Genomic DNA, 19,276 nt, shown 5'->3' on the forward strand with positions numbered 1-19,276 from the left:
CAATCCCTTAAATAAGTAGAATCAAATGCATGAGAAAACAAAAGGAAGTATATGAAAGCTAGGGTGTGCTTAAATTTTCAGGTCAACTGTTTTGTAGCTGATTTTGAAGAAATGAAGCAGTTGGGAAGTGTTTCTTAATTGACTTATCATGAATAAATGATGAATGTTGGAAACCTAGCGGGCACACTGGAGAGGGAGTAATAAAAACAATCTTAATTCCTTTGTATCTGACAAAGTCAACATGGCTTCTGAAGCATGGTTCTCATGTAAGTTCATGACTGTGTTTCTCTAATTTGAAAGAACAGATTTTAAAAAGTTTGGGAAGTTTTTGGAATGTGACAAGTAAAGGCAGGTAATAACACTGAGAGCCACTAATTCTCTCTGTCTTATCATCTGGTGATTCCTGTGTCTTATGACTTTTGAGGGACAGGAATCTCTAGGAAGGTTTCTGAAAGAAGTGACAATTAGATTGGGCTTATGTTTCCTCTACCACTGATGCATGGCATGTATCATGCGTGGCATATATGTTTATCATTAAAGGGTTTTTTTATTGTTAAATCTAACTATATAAATTAACATTTAAAAATCCATTTTCATCACTCAAACTAACTACAGATTTTTTTTTTTTACCACATAACACAAATTTTATTTGGCTGATCTTGTCTCTCAGTTCCTACTATATAGTATAGCTTTATTAGAAGCATAATTTCCTGAACAGAAGCTTCCATTTCTGGCAGGGCACGATGGCTCACACCTATAAACCCAGCACTTTGGGAGGCCAAGGCAGGTGGATCACCTGAGGTCAGGAGTTCGAGATCAGCCTGGCCAATATGGCAAAACCCTGTCTCCACTCAAAATAGAAGAAATTAGCTGGGCGTGGTGGTGAGTGCCTGTAGTCCCAGCTACTTGGGAGGCTAAGGCACAAGAACTGCTTGAACTCAGGAGGCGGAGGTTGCAGTGAGCTATCGCACCACTGCACTACAGCCTGGGTGAAAGAGTGAGACTTCTTCACTGAAAAAAAAAAAAAAAAAAAAAAGGTTCTATTTCTGCAGAGCAGGGTTTCTTATGGGCTTCTGGAAGATCTATGCCTACTTTTCATAAAGGACTCAACCGCTGAAACTGCAGGGATACTTTTTGTGTCTATGCATTTCTGAGAAAAAGGTCAATAGCTTCATCTAATGGCTTGAGGGATAAAATTTCTGATTCTAATCAGAATCTAATTCTTTCTGCCTTGGTCATTCCAGCTTCCAGGAGGTGGAAAATAAATACCTAGATTCTCCTTACGAGTCAGGAAAAATTGATTACATTTAGACACCCTCAACATGTAGAGCCAAAGATTGCAATAGATACTTTATAATAGAACAGTTGCAGAAATGAATACTCATTTCCCTGCATTTCAGGTGGGTTTCATGTGAAAATAATGATAAATTTTACCATTCTTTACCAAGCTTTACAAGACTTTAGGAAATCAGTATTTTTAGAAGAAGAAACAGCTGTTTTAAAATCCACCTACTTAGACTTTCCTTCCTGCTCCTCCCCATTAATTATGACAATAGCCCTGGGAAGAGCAAGCAACTCAGAAAGAACTGGTAAAGGAGACGGTACAATGGACGGCTCAGAAATTTAAAAGCATCATGATGGAATATTATGAGCAAATATATTGAACCAATGGGATAGCCTCAAAGAAACTGATACATTCCTAAAAACATACAATCCATCAAGACTCAATCAAGGAGAAATAAAAAGCTGGAACAGACCAGCAACAAATAAGGAGACTGAATCACCATAGAAGCACAATTCAGGGATATTTAGTAGGCCCTTAAATATATTTATTGAATAAATGGATCTTTCTTTACAGGAAGTGCTGTCAAAACAAACGTGTTCTTGTTTGTTTGAAAGAACTTCCACATGCAATATGATTTTTTTCTAAAATACGTGAAATGCAAACTCCATTCTCTTGATAGTTACACCACTGAAATTTATGATAGATTATTTTACATAATGATTAGTGTCTTAGAGATCTAACTTACTACAAATTTACTAGATGTGATTGTTACCCCAAAGTAATGTTCTGAAATGAACACATTAACTTAAATCTCCATATACGTGTAAAACTAAGTTACTTTTCCTACTATTGCCATGAATAAAATATTAGCTGTAGAAAACACATAATTATTACAGATTCATGAAACTGCAAGCATATGAAATCTATATAATATGAAGAACATTTTAACTCCATATTATGACAAACGTTTACAGATTTTGATTATTTCTTCAGTGATTTGACTACAATATTCAGATACATAAGGAACATGTTTTTGTGTGCTCTTGTAAAAGCATTTTCCTTTAACCATAAAAATATTTGTTCAGTAAGAAGGTACTATTAAAAGTCAAATTACAATAATGATTAGTACATAATTTAAAATCAAATCAAAATTGAATATGAAATTATTCATTAATTATATAAAATTATTTTTTAAAGAATTCAGAAAATCACTCTACCTGGCCGTATTTGGCTGCCAAGTGGAGGGGAGTCCAGTACTGATCATCTACTATGTTGAGGTCTCCGCCATGTTCCAGGATAAGAGACACCACCTCCTTGTAGCCACTCGCACACGCCATGTGTAACTGCGGTGAAGAGACATCTTATTATTCATTTTTTTAAAGTAGTGATACTCAAGCAGTTCACTCAATGGTTTAAAGAGAGCTACTTAATGAAGTGGTGGATCTAAAATACAGAGACCATAAAAACAAAAGAACATACATGTAATTTTATTTATTTGGTATAAATGGGTGTAATTATCAGTCTTTGAAGGGATGCTGATGTTTAATAATTTTCCTTCCGACTTTCATAGTGTGCACTTTTTCATTTAACTCCCATCCCCCTCCAAGAGTTCCATTTCAATGCGATCTGAATATTTTAAAATATAGAATGCAATAATTGAAAAGCTTACCACTTCTTGCCCAAAGGTAAAATGTTTGCTGATCAGCTCTATATTCTAGGCATTGTACTTGGTGCTATAGAAAGTGATTCAAAGCATAACTAAAAACAGGAAATGTGATCATTGTGATGCTCCTGTATGTGTAAAAAGCACAGAAACACTAAAAAGTATTAACTAATCCTGGCGGCTTAAAAATGATTGTGTAGCTACCATTGTAACATTCTCCCAGTTTTAGTTTCTTTTTTAATTATATTTTTGAGACATGGTCTCTCTCTGTCACCTAGGCTGGAGTGCAATGGTGGAATCGTCTTACTGCAGCCTTAATCTCCAGGGCTCAAGTGGTCCTTCCACCTCACCCTACTAAGTAGCTGGGAATACAAGTGCATGCCACTAAACCCAGCTAATTTTATTTATTTATTTTTTTGGTAGAGACTAGTTTTAACCATGTTGTGTGTTACCCAGACTAGTCTTGAACTCCTGGGGTCAAGCAATCCATTTGGCTTGGCTTCCCAAAGTGCTGGGGTTACAGGCATGAGCTACCACATCTGGCCCCAGATTAGTTTTTTAATGGAATCTTAAGTTTAGAAATAAGGCCTTTGGAACAATAATGATGAGATCAGGGTTTGGAGAATTTTTTACATTTTTCAGGTGAGGGAATTCCTGTTTCTAAGGTAGCAGCTTTCTTTCTATATAAACTATCATCAGAGTCAAATGACGTTACTAAGCAACTACATGATTTATTTTATAAACATAAGAATTAGGAAGAAGAAACTATCAGAAAAGAAAGAAAAGAAAACCTTAAAAGTAGTAAAATCAAAGCTGTCTTCTAGGTTTGATAGCATGGAATTTTGTAGCTCTGTTCCATTGTATTTTTATTACAAAGACAAAATTAAAGTCAGAAAGGCTTATTAAATGTGTACATTTTGATAACATTTAACAAAAACATTTATTTATATATCTTTGGACCTAATTAGGCTCTTCAATCTACAGATTGTAAATATATGCTTATTTCTTGTAACTCAGCTGCATTAGAATAAATATATTCATCTAAATTAAGACACTATTTCATATAGATTTTCCCAAGCTTGCTACATACAGAATTAATCTTATTAATATTCTAGGAAACAGTCCCCAAAATGATATATCCACAAGTATTTTAGAAAATATAATTTTACATACTTGCTAACCTAGAGAATTGATCTATTCATCTGCTTCTAAATTGATTCTACATTATTTGAATAATCAGTGAATGATTGGCAGTTACTCTGTGCTATATGCAATAATCTGAATCTCAGAAGATACTAATTTTTAGCATAAAGCGGAGTCTACAGATGGAATCAAGAATGAATCCATTTTCTGGTTAGCAATTGATACTACCGATGTCAAGTTCACAGGGCCAATCCCTGCAGGATTAGATTTGCTTTCCATACAGCAAAAATTGGCTCTCACCATTTAGAACTTAGTCCAGCCCTGGGCCAGTTATCGCAAGCACAGCTGGGAAGGAAGACTAGAAGGACCCGCTCACTCACGAGCTCTATCCAAGGTGTTACTACCAGTGACCTTTGTGGTCACTTCTGGCAAGTTTACTTCCAGGTAATCCCAAAACCAAAATAAACAAATAAATGAAAACCCTAATTGAATACTTCTACTTAATCACATGAGATAACCAACTTTTCTATTATCACAATAGAATAGCAGGAGTTAAGAGCGTTATCTTGTCTACTGGCAATCAACTTCTGAATCCATAAGCAAACAGCTAGCCTCTATGGGATATAGTTTCCCATCACTAAGAACATGTTAGATCTAGAGTTAAAAGATTAAAAGCAACAACAACAACAACAACAACAAAAATGTCTATTTATGAAATGGAATTTATGCTCCTACTACTTGTCCTGACTACAACTGGAGGATATCAGGTGCCCAACTGTAACGGTGTTGATCCCTATGGTGTCTCAGAGCATTCCTCTCCTGCTACTTTAAGGGTCTTGTGACAAACACAGAGGTGGTTATCATTTCTGCTGTGAACTAGCAGCAGCATATTAGCAAACACAGTTACCATGAAAAATTACAATTTGGAAATCACATATCTAGCTACAAAGCAGGACAGGTGGTTGGAGTGGCTTTTAAAACATTAGGTATAAAAGCCATAAGTTATTTCTTCTAATCTTTACCATCTGTGATATGACTGTTGCCTTTATTTTGCAGATGAAGAAGCAGTGGTTTGGAGTTTAGGTAACTTGCCCAAGGACGAAGCATGGTCACTGAGATCCGAGGCCATGCTCTGCAGCCTGCAGCACTCAGATTTGAAACAGCACAGAAGCGTGGACACGCAGTGAGGTCAAGCCACGAGGATAACACTAATAGACTGAGGCTCCTAACACATCTTGCATTCATACCATCATCTTTTTATGTTGATATAATTTTTTTCTTATTTCTGTAAACCACTTCCATGTCCCTCACCCTTCCACATACTAATTTTATATTAACATTTTAGTCTCTGGATGATACACAATATCTATACGCTTGCTTCGGCTTTCCCATGACTCTCCATCAGTGCAGGCACAGTCTTGTTTGGGAAATGTGGCATATTGCCTCCTGGTATGCTTTGCGAAACCATCACCAAGTCCTAGTGTTTTCAGCTATGAAAGCACAGGAGCATCCCAGGCTCCAAATTTGGGAGTCTGAGTCCACTCTAGAAGGGATCTCCTCTAAACCTGCACCGTAACACACACATATCCAGTGTGATGTAGGCCTGGGTCAAAACAGACAACAGGGTCATTTGGTCATTAGAACGTCTTCTCTTTTTATGATCCCATATAAGGATAAGTTTTCATTGTATCTGGTCAAAGCCCCCAACACTGTGCCCACTTCATATTACAGCATCTCAGTCTTTGACAGCCTGTTCATTTCATTTACTGGTAGAGTTAATTGCTAGAAAATATACTATAGACTACCAATTATTTCCGAAGTTTGAGATTTTCCATTTATTTTCCCAAATAACAGAGAGTTCTAATATTTGAAAAATAGTACCTCAATCCAATATTTATAGAAATTAAAACAAGTAGCATTATCATTGTTTTCAATGTTGGTTCTCAGCTGAATCAATTGCTCCGGACAGGGTTTAAGGCAGCACAGAGCAAATGTCCACAGATGAATACCAAGATGGCCCTGCCTGGTTTTAAGAGCAAAACACTCTTGGGCCCTTTCAAGCATGTATTCAGATAAAATCCAGAAAGGTTTTTCTAACTTTAAATTACTTTGTATTTATTTTTCAGAGTTTAAGATACGTAAAATATAAAAAGACATTAAAGATACTGACAATTGGACTTTCTAGATAAATGCTTCGCTTTTCAGATTCTGGTCATTTATTTCTATTTAACGATGCCACTCCCTTGATAAAAGTAGGACCCTCAAACAGCTGAATAACAAGAAAACAAATAACCCAATTTAAAAACAGCCAAAGGACTTGAACAGACATTTATCAAAAGAAGATATATAATTGGCTAATGGGCTCATGAAAAAATGCTCAGCATTACTAATCATTAGGGAGCTACAAATTAAAACTACAATGAAATATCACCGCATACCTGTTTGGATGGCTGTTCAAAAAGATGACAAGTAAGTGTGGGCAAGGACACAGAGAAAGAGGAATATCTGTATGTTACTGGTAGAAATGTAAGTTAGTACAGCCATTCTGGAAAATGGTATAGATATTCCTCAAAAAACTAAAAATACAGCTACCTTATGATCCAGAAACCCCACTCTGGTATATATCCTAAGGAACGGAAGTCGCTATGTCATAGGGATATTCATACTCCCATGCTCACTGCAGCACTATTCATAATAGCCAAGTTCGGTGTTCATCAACAGGTAAATATATAAAGAAAATGTAGTATATATACATAATAGAATACTATTCACCTTTAAAAAAGAAAGAAACCCTGTCATTTGCAATGATGTGGATGAAACTGAAGGACATTACGTTAAGTGAAATAAGTCAGGCACAGAAAGACAAATACTGCATGATCTCACTTCTAAGTGAAATCTAAATCAGTCAAACTCATAAAAGTAGAGAGAAGAATGATGGTTGTCAGGGACTGTGGGAGGGGAAGAGAGAAAATGATGAGTTGTTGCTCGAAAGGTTCAATGTTTCAACTAGACAGGAGAAATATGTTTTGAGATCGGTTGCAAAGCAGAATGACTAGTGTCAATGAAAAATGTATTATACATTTTAAAATAACTAAGAATATATTTCAAATGTCTCAACACAAAAATGGTAAGAAAAGTGGTGGATAGGTTAACTTAGTGTGATTTAATCATTTCACACTGTATACATATATCAAAAATTCACATTGTACCCCATAAATGCATATAAGTATTATTTGTCAATTTAAAATAATATTAAATAAAGTTAGGATCACTGCATACCTAGCAATTTATTTTATTCAAATATAGTTAATATTTTCCATGCTGTTGAATGTTTGGATCACTTAAAGGCTAACTTTGATCGAGAGCTCACTGTGTACGAACTAGACAATAAGCTGAGTGATTTACATGCACAGTCTCCTTGGGCCTGGTTATCTTATAATGTGGCACTCTTACTATTCCAGTTTAAAAGATGAGAAGATGATAACCCAGAATTTAAGAAGCCAGCACAAGTCACAGCTTGGAAGTGATGGAGCCTTCCAGGATGAGCACGGAGTTGGGTCTATCTGGCCTCTTCATCATGGTGCTGTTGAGCTTCTAAACCCTAGATTTTTAGGAAAGCATAGTATACAATCATACAGACACATTTTCATTGACTGGGCTAATTCCTAATTGTTGGATATTTATGTAGTTACCATTTTTGATATTGTTTTTAAAAATGATTTTGTTGGTGATTATTATATATGTCTGTAGTGATTTCCTTTTGATACATCCTGATTCTAAAATGATGAGCATTTTTTCAAGTTCCTGTGGTATGCTGCCATGCAGAGTTCTAGAATGTACCAGTTTACCCACAGTCCAGCAGCGTATGAAAGAATCCATTTGCACAGACCCTTAGCTTTTCTGGTCTTCACTATTATTTATTTCTAAAATGATTTCAAATAATTTGCATTTACTTAATTCCCAACAGTGGTCCTCTTTTCATATATATAGGCTAGTTGGATATTTTTCTTTTGTGAATTGACTCTTGTTATTGTTTATTTTCTAGTAAGAGGTGGTTTTTTAAATTAATTTCTATGAACTCTGCATATTTTGAAGATATTAAAATTTTGGGAAACCTGTTGCAAATATTACTCTCAGCAAATTACCTGTTGCCCCTTAATTTTTCTCACTCTTTAATGCAAAATGTTAATTATAATTTCTGACATAATCAAAGATATTAATATTTCTGTGTTTTTTCATCATATTTTTACATTGTAAGGGTCTTTGCCAGAGGCTTAAGCCTTTTCCACATGTATAACTTGGAAAATATCTGTTAATTGTTTTTAATTATCTTACCCTTGCATTTGTGCATCTGAGTTTTTACTAATCCGTATGTAAAATGTTAAATATTATGATATATTCCCACTGGATCTGTTCTTACTGAAGCTCTGTGACACCTGCCACTCTGAAGCTAGAAGATCATGCTGAGGCTAATGCTATATTTTAATAAAAACTATGTTAGGAAGAAACGAAAACTAATCTTGAGGACCATTCAAATACCTCTTAGGTCCAGTCAGGATTGTTGGCCAATAATTTCAGGTCTTCTTCATCTACTGCATCATAACACTAACACAGGATTTTTACTATCTCAGCTTTGACAGAAGTATGAAAATACTATAAATCATATCCCAAAGTGAGACTATTTATATAAATTGGGATATAGTTGCCCTAAAACTGCTCAGATGACTTTTGAACTCTACCTCGAGACTCAGGGCACACTAGGTCACAAATTAAAGACAAAAGGAGAAAAAGTGTTGAACAATTTTTAAAGAGCACTCTTAGTGTGTTAGGAGTCCACTTTCCCTTCCCACTGTGTGTAGGTATCAAGGTGGATGAGCGTTCCTCCCAATTTTATGGCAGAGAGAGGCTGTAGAGACCACCCTGAGAAGCTACATATCCTGAGTCACTTGGTGGACATAGAATAAACTGGTTTTGATTCTTGCATGCACAAAGTAAAGGGCAAGAGATGGGCTGTTTTACCCATGAAGCTGTGATCATTTCTGGTTCTATTTTAGGGGGTGCCTCATGGAGCAAGCACAGCTTAGCGGAGAGAATCTGGAGTGTCCCCAAATTCCCGAAAGCCGAATGAGCATAAAGGACCCTGTGGAAGAGCACATCACCCAGACCTGGTACAGGCTAAGGCTTCCCCATGATGATGGTGGGTGGGTGGGATCCAATACATCCCCAAATTCTCACAAAAAGAAGACTCAAATTCTTGGTCAGAGAGCTAGATACCATCTAAAGAAGGCTCAGTCAAAAACCTTGCTCTTGTTGCCTCTCCTCTTCCCTATCTGCTCCATCCTCCCTTCTTCTTCCTCTTAACTTCAGTGGAGTTTAATAAGGGAGTGAGGGATGAAGAAAAGTGGCAAGAGGAAAAATAGTAACCCATGTCCACCTTCCCTTCTATGGACTTCCCGACCTGGTACAGCACTAAGTTGGGAATGGATTTAACATTTAACTAAACTCACAGTCCCTACACCTGGTCTCACTGACCTCTGCAGGATTTGTGGATAAAATTCGGGGTAGGGGGGAGGTGAAAACTTGGGTGAGAAAATAGCTTTATTTTCTTCCACTCCTTAATTGAAGTTTAGCAAATTCTTCAACAATGAGCACAAAAAGCAAACCCTTGATGTCATCATCAATAAAAGTCCTGACATTTTCATATCACTGTTCTGTTGCAGCAAATACCTCAAGATAGCATTCATGGTCAATGCCACCTTAAAATCATGGTAATTACTAGATCTGTTGCTTAGTGGAATGATATAGAAGCACATGCATTATATATCACACTTTACTTTTAATATTATGATGACTATATTTCAACATAATTTGTTTCCTAGGCACCATTTTTTTATTACATTTTAAACATTATTTTGAAAGGCGATCCATGGGCTACACCCAAGGGTCACTGGGAAGTATGGCACAAAGATTCTACAACTCCTGACTTGAGAGTTTTGATTATAATATGGGATTGGACACTTTAATTTGAGGTTGGTTTGTGACATAAACTGACCACAGAAGTTGTATTCTTTAAAAATGACCATAAAATCAATGGCTGTCTCCATCCATAAGTAAGGGATGAACCAGCATTACTGAAATAAAGGTGACGAAAATAAAATTGCTTGATACTTGCCTCTCCTGAATAATTCTTTCCTAACAAACCAAATAAATAAGCCTCGGGGCCAGATGTGATATATCAAATTATGTGCTAACACAGTAAATAATAAAACAACAATGTCTTCCTAATATATATGCCAGTTATCACATTAATATTTTCAAAGACTATATTCTCAAACTGATGAATTCATCTTCATATACTCTGTAACATGTGTTTATCAAAATTGTATCATTTTCTGAGCCTCCTATTTAACAAGAAGATAATGTAAACTAAAAGATCCATTTTAAATAGAGATATGTTATATTTAGCTATTTTGTTGCAATTCTAATAAAGAAGGTAAAGGCAACTCCAAACCCGTCTTATTACAATTTTATTCCCATTGAGCCTTTTGTTGTTAGTTTCTTCTCTTTTGTACATAAAAATTTAACACTGAAAAATTATACCTAATTTTGAACCACAACTGACATTCCAACTCAGGTATGGAAATCAATCTGTGAACAAAAATGTCTTCTTCTCCTTATCGCCACAATAGATAAATACACTATATACCTTACAGAAAAGAAGACACAAGGAAATGACAGTCATTAACATATATAGACTAACCAATTCAGACATGTGAATCAAACCAAACCACCAGCTGTTAAATGCTATAATCTTCAAGGGACAACATCCTAGCCTTTTGTTCTTTGTTACTTTCTTGTTAAATGCTCAAAGATAATGACCACAAGATTTGGTTATTTTAGAACAATTATTTGCAATATTTATGCTCTCTGTTCAATAAAAAGAAGGTCACAAGGAAAGTAAAAATTGAAAATGGTTGAAAATGATAGCAATTTATTGCTCTGTATTGATTGTTTCAATAGCTTCTCCACTGAAGTGTGTATGCTCTTTTATTTAGCAGTGGTTGAAGTATGCATTTTGTTTTTACTTAGCAGTGATTTTTTTTTTTTAATATGAAGTTGTAATATATTCTACCATACAAAGAAACAAAGGTTCTATTGTGTTTCTGTGTTAGGCATTAATTCATTACGTGTAATAAATGAATTAATTAAATAACTCACTCAAATCAGACTTTTGACCCTACTAGTCCACTGAAACTGTCCTCCAAGAGAAAGTCAATGACCTCCAAGTTACTAAGTCCAATAAGCAATTCACAATTCCCATTTAACCGACCACTCAGCAGTATTTGGTAGTCTATCATTCCTCCCTCTTCCTCAAACTTTTCACTTGGCTCTGAGGACATTTCGTCCTCTTGGTTTTCCTCCTTCCTCAGTGCTTGCTCCTTCTCATCTGCTTTCTGGAGCCTCCTCTTCTTCACCTCCATGGCTTGGTCCCAAATTTCTTTCCTTCTGCATACAAGTAGTGACTTCATCCAGTATCAAAGCTTTCAATATCACATATATGCTAATGTTCCCCAAATTCTTTCATCTAGAGATCTGAGTTCCAGACTCCAATGTCCAACCACAAATCCAACAGTTCCATGAAGACGGCTAAGAGACACTTCAAACTGAATATCTCCAAAACTGATGTGATCTTTCCTGCTTTAGGTTTGTGTTTTCTTCAGTCTCATCTCATTTGATGCCATCTCCATCACACTGGCAGTTTAAGCTAAAAATGCTTGGAGTCATTCTAAAGCCTTCACTGTATCTCACACAACACATGTATTAGGAGGTCCAATTGCACTACCATTCTACCCCTGTTGTCTAAGCCACATCACTGATTGCCTAGACTACTGGAAAAGCCTCCTAAACAAACTCTCAGGTTCACTCCTGTCCTTTTCAGTCAGTTCTTAACACAAGAGCCAGAGTAGGTGATCCTTTTAAAATGGAGCAGGCTCATGCCCCTCCTCTCTTCTGAACTTCCCACTGTCTTCCCACCCCATGCAGAGTCATAGCCATCGTCCTCATATAGGCCCATAAAAGCTTGTGTGATCTGGTCCCAGAGCCTCTCCCTCCCTGCTGACACTGCTTCAGCCATATGGGCTCCTTGCTGTTTCTCAAGCACACCACACTCGCCCCTGACACTGTAGGAGTTTGTGGTTTGCACTTCTCACTCTCAGCCTGGAATGCTGTCCCTTCACAGCCCCACTGTGCTCTCTCTTTGAAGTCATTATTCAAAACAACCTGGTTGATTAGATCTTTCCTCTCTATCTATCCAAAGTGGCATCAATATGACCAACATGTCCCTGTATTGTTTTTTCCTTTGCATTTATTACTAGGATACTATATATTTAGCTCATTTATAGTGTGTATTACCCACTTTCCCAACTGAAATGTGGATCCATGACAAAAGAATTTTGGTCACTATTATTTTGTTCATAGCATGTGGCCAATTATATTTCTTCATTAATTTAGAATGCTTTTGCCATTTGAATGTGTTATTTTTCAAAACACTCTAAATATGCTTTGCTTTCTTTTCTTATGACAGAGCTACGTTGTTATAGTCTTCTAAAATTTACAAATTTATAAATATTGATTTTGGAAGACAAAATTTAGGAAAGTATAATTTAAAAATTTTAGAAGCTAGCCAGGCACAGTGACTCACACCTGTAATCCCAGCATTGTAGGAGGCCGAGGTGGGTGGATCACGAGGTCAGGAGATTGAGACCAGCCTGGCTAACACAGTGAAACTCCGTCTCTAATAAAAATACAAAAAATTAGCTGGGCATGGTGACACGTGCCTGTAGTCCCAGCTACTTGGGAGGCTGAGGCAGGAAAATCACCTGGACATGAGAATCACTTGAACCTGGGAGGTGGACGTTGCAGTGAGCCAAGACCTTGCCACTGTACTCCAGCCTGGGCGACAGAGCAAGACTCCATTTAAAAAAAAAAAAAAGAAAGAAAGAAAGAAAAGGAAAATTTTGGAAGGCTATACAATTATAACATTTTAAAGTTAGAGTTTTCTAAATTTTATCTTCCAGAATCAATATTTATAAATTTATAAACTTTAGGAGACTATAACAATGTAACTCTAAGTCATAAGAAAACAACACATTTTTAGAATGTGACCATCTAGAGGTCACAGGCACTTAATCTGCATTTAATAAATGTAAAATATATATTTACATTTATTACTCAAGGAAACTTTTCAGACAACAAGACTTTTACCTATTCAGTTAAATCACTTTCCTTATCAACTGTCTTCAACGTCACACCATATTTTTTTCATGGGAGAAATGAATCACTGATTTGAAGCATTTCTATGCAATTCACACTTCAGGACTCCAAACTCCCTTCTCCTACTCTAGTTTACTTTCTCTCAAATTTTTTTCCCATGAGTCTTACATTTCTTTCTGTCACCATTAATTTGAACTCACACTAACCCAGGTAAGTTTTATGGGTCAGTAGGGCAAAATGTTCTTATTTCGGTGATTAGACATCAAATATATACAAATTAATCCAAATTTAGTTGATCTTTTAATAATTTACTGCAACAGTACTTGAGAGCAATAAAAAGCAGACAGGAGTTTGCTTGAATTTAGAAATGCACTCACCAAAGTCATCCATAGTTTGTTTTACTGAACACTAAAATGAAAGCATGCTCCTATAAGTTACATTTCAAAAACTACATGGACTAAGTAATGCATAAAAATTATTTTAAATTCTTAGGAAAAACATACATAGGAGGAAGGCTCGAAGAAAATATATCAACCTAGAGGCATTGGTTTTCCCTGGGTAGTGGCATAAGTATTTTGCATTTTTTCCTTCCAACTTTTATTTTAGGATCAGTGGGATACATGTGTATGTTGTTACATGGGTAAATTGTGTGTTTTAGGGGCTTGATGTACAGATTATTTCATTACGCAGGTAATAAGCATAGTACCCCCTAGGGGGTTTGTCATTCTCACCCTCCTCCCACCCTCCACCCTCAAGTGGGCCCCAGTGTCTCCTTTCCTTCTTTGTGTCCATGTGGACTCAGTGTTTGACTCCCACTTATGAGTAAGAAAATGTGATATTTGGTTTTCTGTTTTTATGGTAATTCTCTTAGGTAATGGCCTTCTGCTGCATCCATGTGGCTATGAAGGACATGGTTTTGCTCTTTTTCCAGCTGTGTAGTATTCCATGGTGTATATGTTTGATGTTTTCTTTATCCAGTCTACCTTGATGGACATCTAGGTTGATTCCGTGTCTTTGCTATTATAAACAGCACTGGGATGAACATAGGCATGCATGTGTCTATGGTAGAACGATTTATATTCCTTGGGTAGACAACCAGTAATAGGACTGCTGGGTCTGCATTTTCTTCTTTGCCTACTTAGGTGTTTTCCAAAATTTCTGCAATTGACATGTATTACTTCATGATCACAACAATTATTTAAAGGTTAATTGTAATGAATGCTATGTTTTATAAATCAATTTAAATTGTCTATCCAAATAGTTTCTGAGTCAAATACATGAACTTACCAGGGTTACTCCTTCATCGTTTTTCTCATTGACATTTCCTCCAGATGATAAGAAGTGTTTGACATCTGTTAACATACTCATTGGTCTCTGAAGCTTCATCTGGCGCAGTGAGGTCAAATCCACTCCTGTGGGGAGAAAGAGCCTTTCAACCAGAATGGAGAGATACTCCTCAGTTCCTGGGGGTCAAAGCCCAGCTTTATCATCTATTCTTTCAACGTGTTTTTCTTTGAAGCTCCTCTTCCACTTTCAACACTCATTCAAAGAATTGATTGTTCATCTTTGTATATATTCTATTTCCAACTATAGCCTTTAAAAAATATAAAATTAACCTTTGTTATATTCTTTTTTTTTTTTTTGAGACAGAGTCTCGCTCTGTCGCCCAGGCTGGAGTGCAGTGGCGCGATCTTGGCTCGCTGCAAGCTCCGCCTCCCGGGTTCACGCAATTCTCCTGCCTCAGCCTCCTGAGTAGCTGGGACTACAGGCACCCACCACCACACCCGGCTAATTTTTTTTTTTTTTTTTTTTTTGTATTTTTAGTAGAGACGGGGTTTCACCGTGTTAGCCAGGATGGTCTCAATCTCCTGACCTCGTGATCCTCCCACCTCGGCCTCCCAAAGTGCTGGGATGTTATGTTCTAAAGTATGATATGATGCCTTACAATGGCAGGTTTTCAATTAATATCTGTTTTAGTATAAATCATCAACATACATTACTCAAAGTATTTTAAGGTACTTAGATGGAAACAAATAACAAAGATACCGTTTTTGGTCTCTATGATTTTTCTGGCCAAAATAGTTGCTCCTGAAAGCAATCTAGTATCCTGGAATAGAAGAAAAGACTTTAGGCTGGGCACTGTGGGTTACACCTGTAATCCCAGCACTTTAGGAGGCCACGGTGGGCAGATCACCTGAGGTCAAGAGTTGAAGACCAGCCTGGCCAACATGGCAAAACCGCATCTCTAATAAAAGTACAAAAATTAGCTGGGTGTGGTGGCAAGTGCCTATAATCCCAGCTACTCAAGAGGCTGAGGCAGAAGAATCGCTTGAACCCAGGAGGCGGAGGTTACAGTGAGCCAAGAATGTACCACTGCACTCCAGCCTGGGCACCAAGAGCAAAACTCTATCTCAAAAAAAAGACTTTAGTATAAAAACTGGAAAACTATGAATAAAGGCTATAGTTTAGTACAGTTAATATTGTCCCAATGTTAACTTTTTAGTTTTGATAAGTGTACCGTGGTTATGCAAGTGTTAACATTAGGGGAAGCTCTGTGGAGGGCATTTGGGAACTCTGCGCTGTCTTTAGACTTTCTTGTAATCTAAAATGATTTTAAAATAAGTTTTTAAAAATGATGCATCAATTGAACATTTCATGACAACTAATGTTAATAAAGATAACTAACACTGAGTGTGGAATCCACAGTCTGACTTTACCCAGGTGAGTAGGTGGTGCACAGAAGGCTCAGGTCTGCTGAATTCCTGTCTATACCTCTATTCAGCATGTATTTTAACCTGAAATTTCATGATGTATCATCTGTGGCTGTGCCTCTTCATTGATGTGTCCCCTATTCCTAGCATTGGTTCCTGAACAAAATATGTATTTACTAAGGAGAATTAATTCAACTTCTTCCAAGGGAAAAATGATAATGATGGTGATACCTCCCTCACAGCAAGTGTTTGCTATGAACCAGCCACTCTTCTGAGCACTTTGTCTCTTATCTGATTGCATCCTGGCAGCAAACGTCAAAAGAAAGCCTAGCATAGCAGACCCAAGAATACACCCTGGATTGATGCTCCTGGACATGCCTGTCTGTAGTTTCCTTCCTCAGGCTGACTCTGCAAAAGTTATTTAATCTGTGTGGGCTTCAATGTGCTTAGTCCCTCAGATAATAGTTCATACTTTTAAGATGTAGCTCTATAGCAGAAACCACATCAAGCGTGTTGCATATCTGGTATCTTTTCTCCCCTTGGGGCACTTCAACTCTGCCTCGTGCCACAGCTGCTTCTCCAAGTCTAGATGAGCAATAGAGAAGAGGCGCTCTGGACTCAACCTCCTTGGGTGTTAGTGCTGTGTGTATCAATGACTGCTTGTGCCAGTGTGGGCAAGTAACTTATCCTCTGCCTCTGCTTCTTCAACTGCAAAATGGTGTTGATAGTATTTGATTTGTCCATTGCTTGATAGTGTGTTAAAACACATAAAACATATAACATGTATTTAGCTTTCAGTAAGCACTAAATAAAAGTGATCTATGATTATCAGTCAGCTTTCTGACATGTGTTTTTCTTTTTTTTTTATTTTTATTTTTTTTTTTATTTTTTATTTTTATTATACTTTAGGGTTTTAGGGTACATGTGCACAATGTGCAGGTTTGTTACATATGTATCCATGTGCCATGTTGATTTCCTGCACCCGTTAATTCGTCATTTAGCATTAGGTGTATCTCATGCCTATCGTTTAGGTGTATCATATACTATCATTTGGCCATTTAGGAGGCATGGAGTAACCAAACAAAATAAAGCAAAATGCAGTATTTGAATAATGTATCTTGGTTCAAATATTCTATTCAAAGCTAGTCCACTTTAGTAGAAACATGAAATAGAAACACCCGTGACCATTCCTCAGCTTCTGAATCATGGACACGCCATTTTAGAACTAACATTTCCCTTATAGAGTCATTTGAGGTCTGTTATGAACCAGCTAAAACTGTCACTTATTCTGACTTTTAGGATTATGAAATTTCATGTGTGATTTTATTTTGGCAAATATCATTTCTCAGATGTCAGCCTTCAGTTTTGCATGCTAAAGTAGCACAAGAATCTGATAGTCACTCTAAAGTTACTTTGTTAACTTTTAGGATGTTACAATGTCTACTAAAGTTGTATGTATCTTTTATATAATTATGTATTTAAAATGGAGTGATAAAAACACAAGATTAAAAACAAGTAACAAATTAAAACAGAGATAAGACATCACTAACTGCAGACTCATTTTATTAAGAAAAAAATATCTATTTCTGGTCCCTGTTGTGAAGATATCACAGGGGAATATTATTACATTGTATCCTAATATTTGAAAACCTAATTTCGAATCAGATATGATGCCAATTAAAATGTGAATTTTAGATTTCTTTTTTTAATATATATTCAAGAAAGTAGCCCAAATCACTTTTGGTTAATACAACACAACAGAAACTCCCTCTCTTCGTTGTCAAACACATTTCTTTAATGCTCCTGGATAAAACCAACCAAGATGGATATAGCCCATAAGTCTATTTTGTAACGGATAACAGGTCCATTCTCATTTATGTACAAAATACAGATTTTCATATTGTTTTTTGAAAACAGATTAATGGAAGGTCTGTTTAGATTTATTATTTTGAAAGAAATTTAGTAACTTATTTTAATATAAGAATTTAGAAACAAAATAGTTTACCTGAAATCCACACATTATTACTTGTGATATTATTACTGCCTGGTTTAATCTGGTAATATCAGTGGATACTTGTGCAAAACTGAAATTACATCAACACCCGAAGTCAATCTGAACCCTAACTTAACTTCCCTTAACCGTCCCTCTTAAGGTAATATTGTTTTTATAAGAATTCAACTTTTCCTTTTCTCTGATGATATTACGGCTACTCTCTGCTGCTTTTATGATGGTTTTATGACCATGCTGAGCTGCACAGCCATGCACTCTCCCGAGTTGTGGGAGGATCTGTGCCGCCTCTCTTCCGTGGCCTTTCCAACCTTGCTGCTTTTGCTTTTGCTACCCTGCTTGGTTTCCCTAGGGTAACCCAGCCCCTCACCTTCAGCTTAGTGTAGGTGACACTTCTGTGATGCCTTCTGTAGTACTTGTAAGGAAAATCATATCCTTCCTCCTTGGTGTTTTTATAAGATCTGCATATGCCTTATTTTTATTCATTATCATATGCCATTGTATCATCATTTGGTCATACATAAAACATCATTTTTGCCCTCAAAAAGGAAACAGACATTTGCAATTCACTATAATATGACCTATCCCATGATTTTAGCATGGGATCTTCTAAGCTCATGGAAGTGCCGCTAACCCAAATTTGTATCTTCATTGTAAGTATTCCAAGAGATGCACAGAACTAAAAGAGTTGAGCAGGCAAATAAAGTAGTTCCAGCAAAGAGAAATAAACAGGAAGGGTGCTGCTACCCTCCACCCATTCCCTTCTCCCAACCCTAACAGCAGGCATGACTTGCGACCATCTTATGTAGTCATGCAGACCGTAACCCCAACTATGTATGATCTTGAAAAGGCTGGTGCAGGCACAGCATTTCAAATAAACTGCCTTAAACAAAAGAAAAACACATGACATTCATGAACTGATTCACCTGGGAGTCCTCTGAAAAATGAAGCGGGAGGGTTAAGACTGGTGGCAAGAAGGCCAGTTTTGGAAGCTACTGTAGTAATGCAAAATAGAAGGACCAGCATGTTAATTAAGGCAGTGACAGCATGATTTGTGATCTGGGTGTACATATTAGAAAGATATCAGATAAGTAGCATCTGTAAGAATTGGCAACAATCAGACATGATGATATGGGAGAACAAAAGTGATGTTCCTGGTGATAATGGCAAAATATGAAATATAGACAGTGAAA

The 19,276-nt window shown here is 36.7% G+C and overlaps 1 protein-coding gene across 3 annotated transcripts in view; it reads right to left on the minus strand.

The window, feature by feature from the left end:
- Window positions 1–19,276, minus strand: part of MYO16 (myosin XVI) — a 706,512-nt gene that overhangs the window by 392,221 nt on the left and 295,015 nt on the right. For all 3 annotated transcript variants that reach the window (XM_055244378.2, XM_063618637.1, XM_063618636.1), the window contains exons 6-7: window positions 14,652–14,776; window positions 2,503–2,628 (exon numbers count right to left, since the gene is read on the minus strand). In XM_055244378.2, the coding sequence (XP_055100353.2) occupies window positions 2,503–2,628; window positions 14,652–14,776 (251 nt within the window). The remainder of the gene's footprint in view (window positions 1–2,502; window positions 2,629–14,651; window positions 14,777–19,276) is intronic.

Source organism: Symphalangus syndactylus, chromosome 15 (assembly GCF_028878055.3).
Source record: "Symphalangus syndactylus isolate Jambi chromosome 15, NHGRI_mSymSyn1-v2.1_pri, whole genome shotgun sequence".
Taxonomy (NCBI): Eukaryota; Metazoa; Chordata; class Mammalia; order Primates; family Hylobatidae; genus Symphalangus; species Symphalangus syndactylus.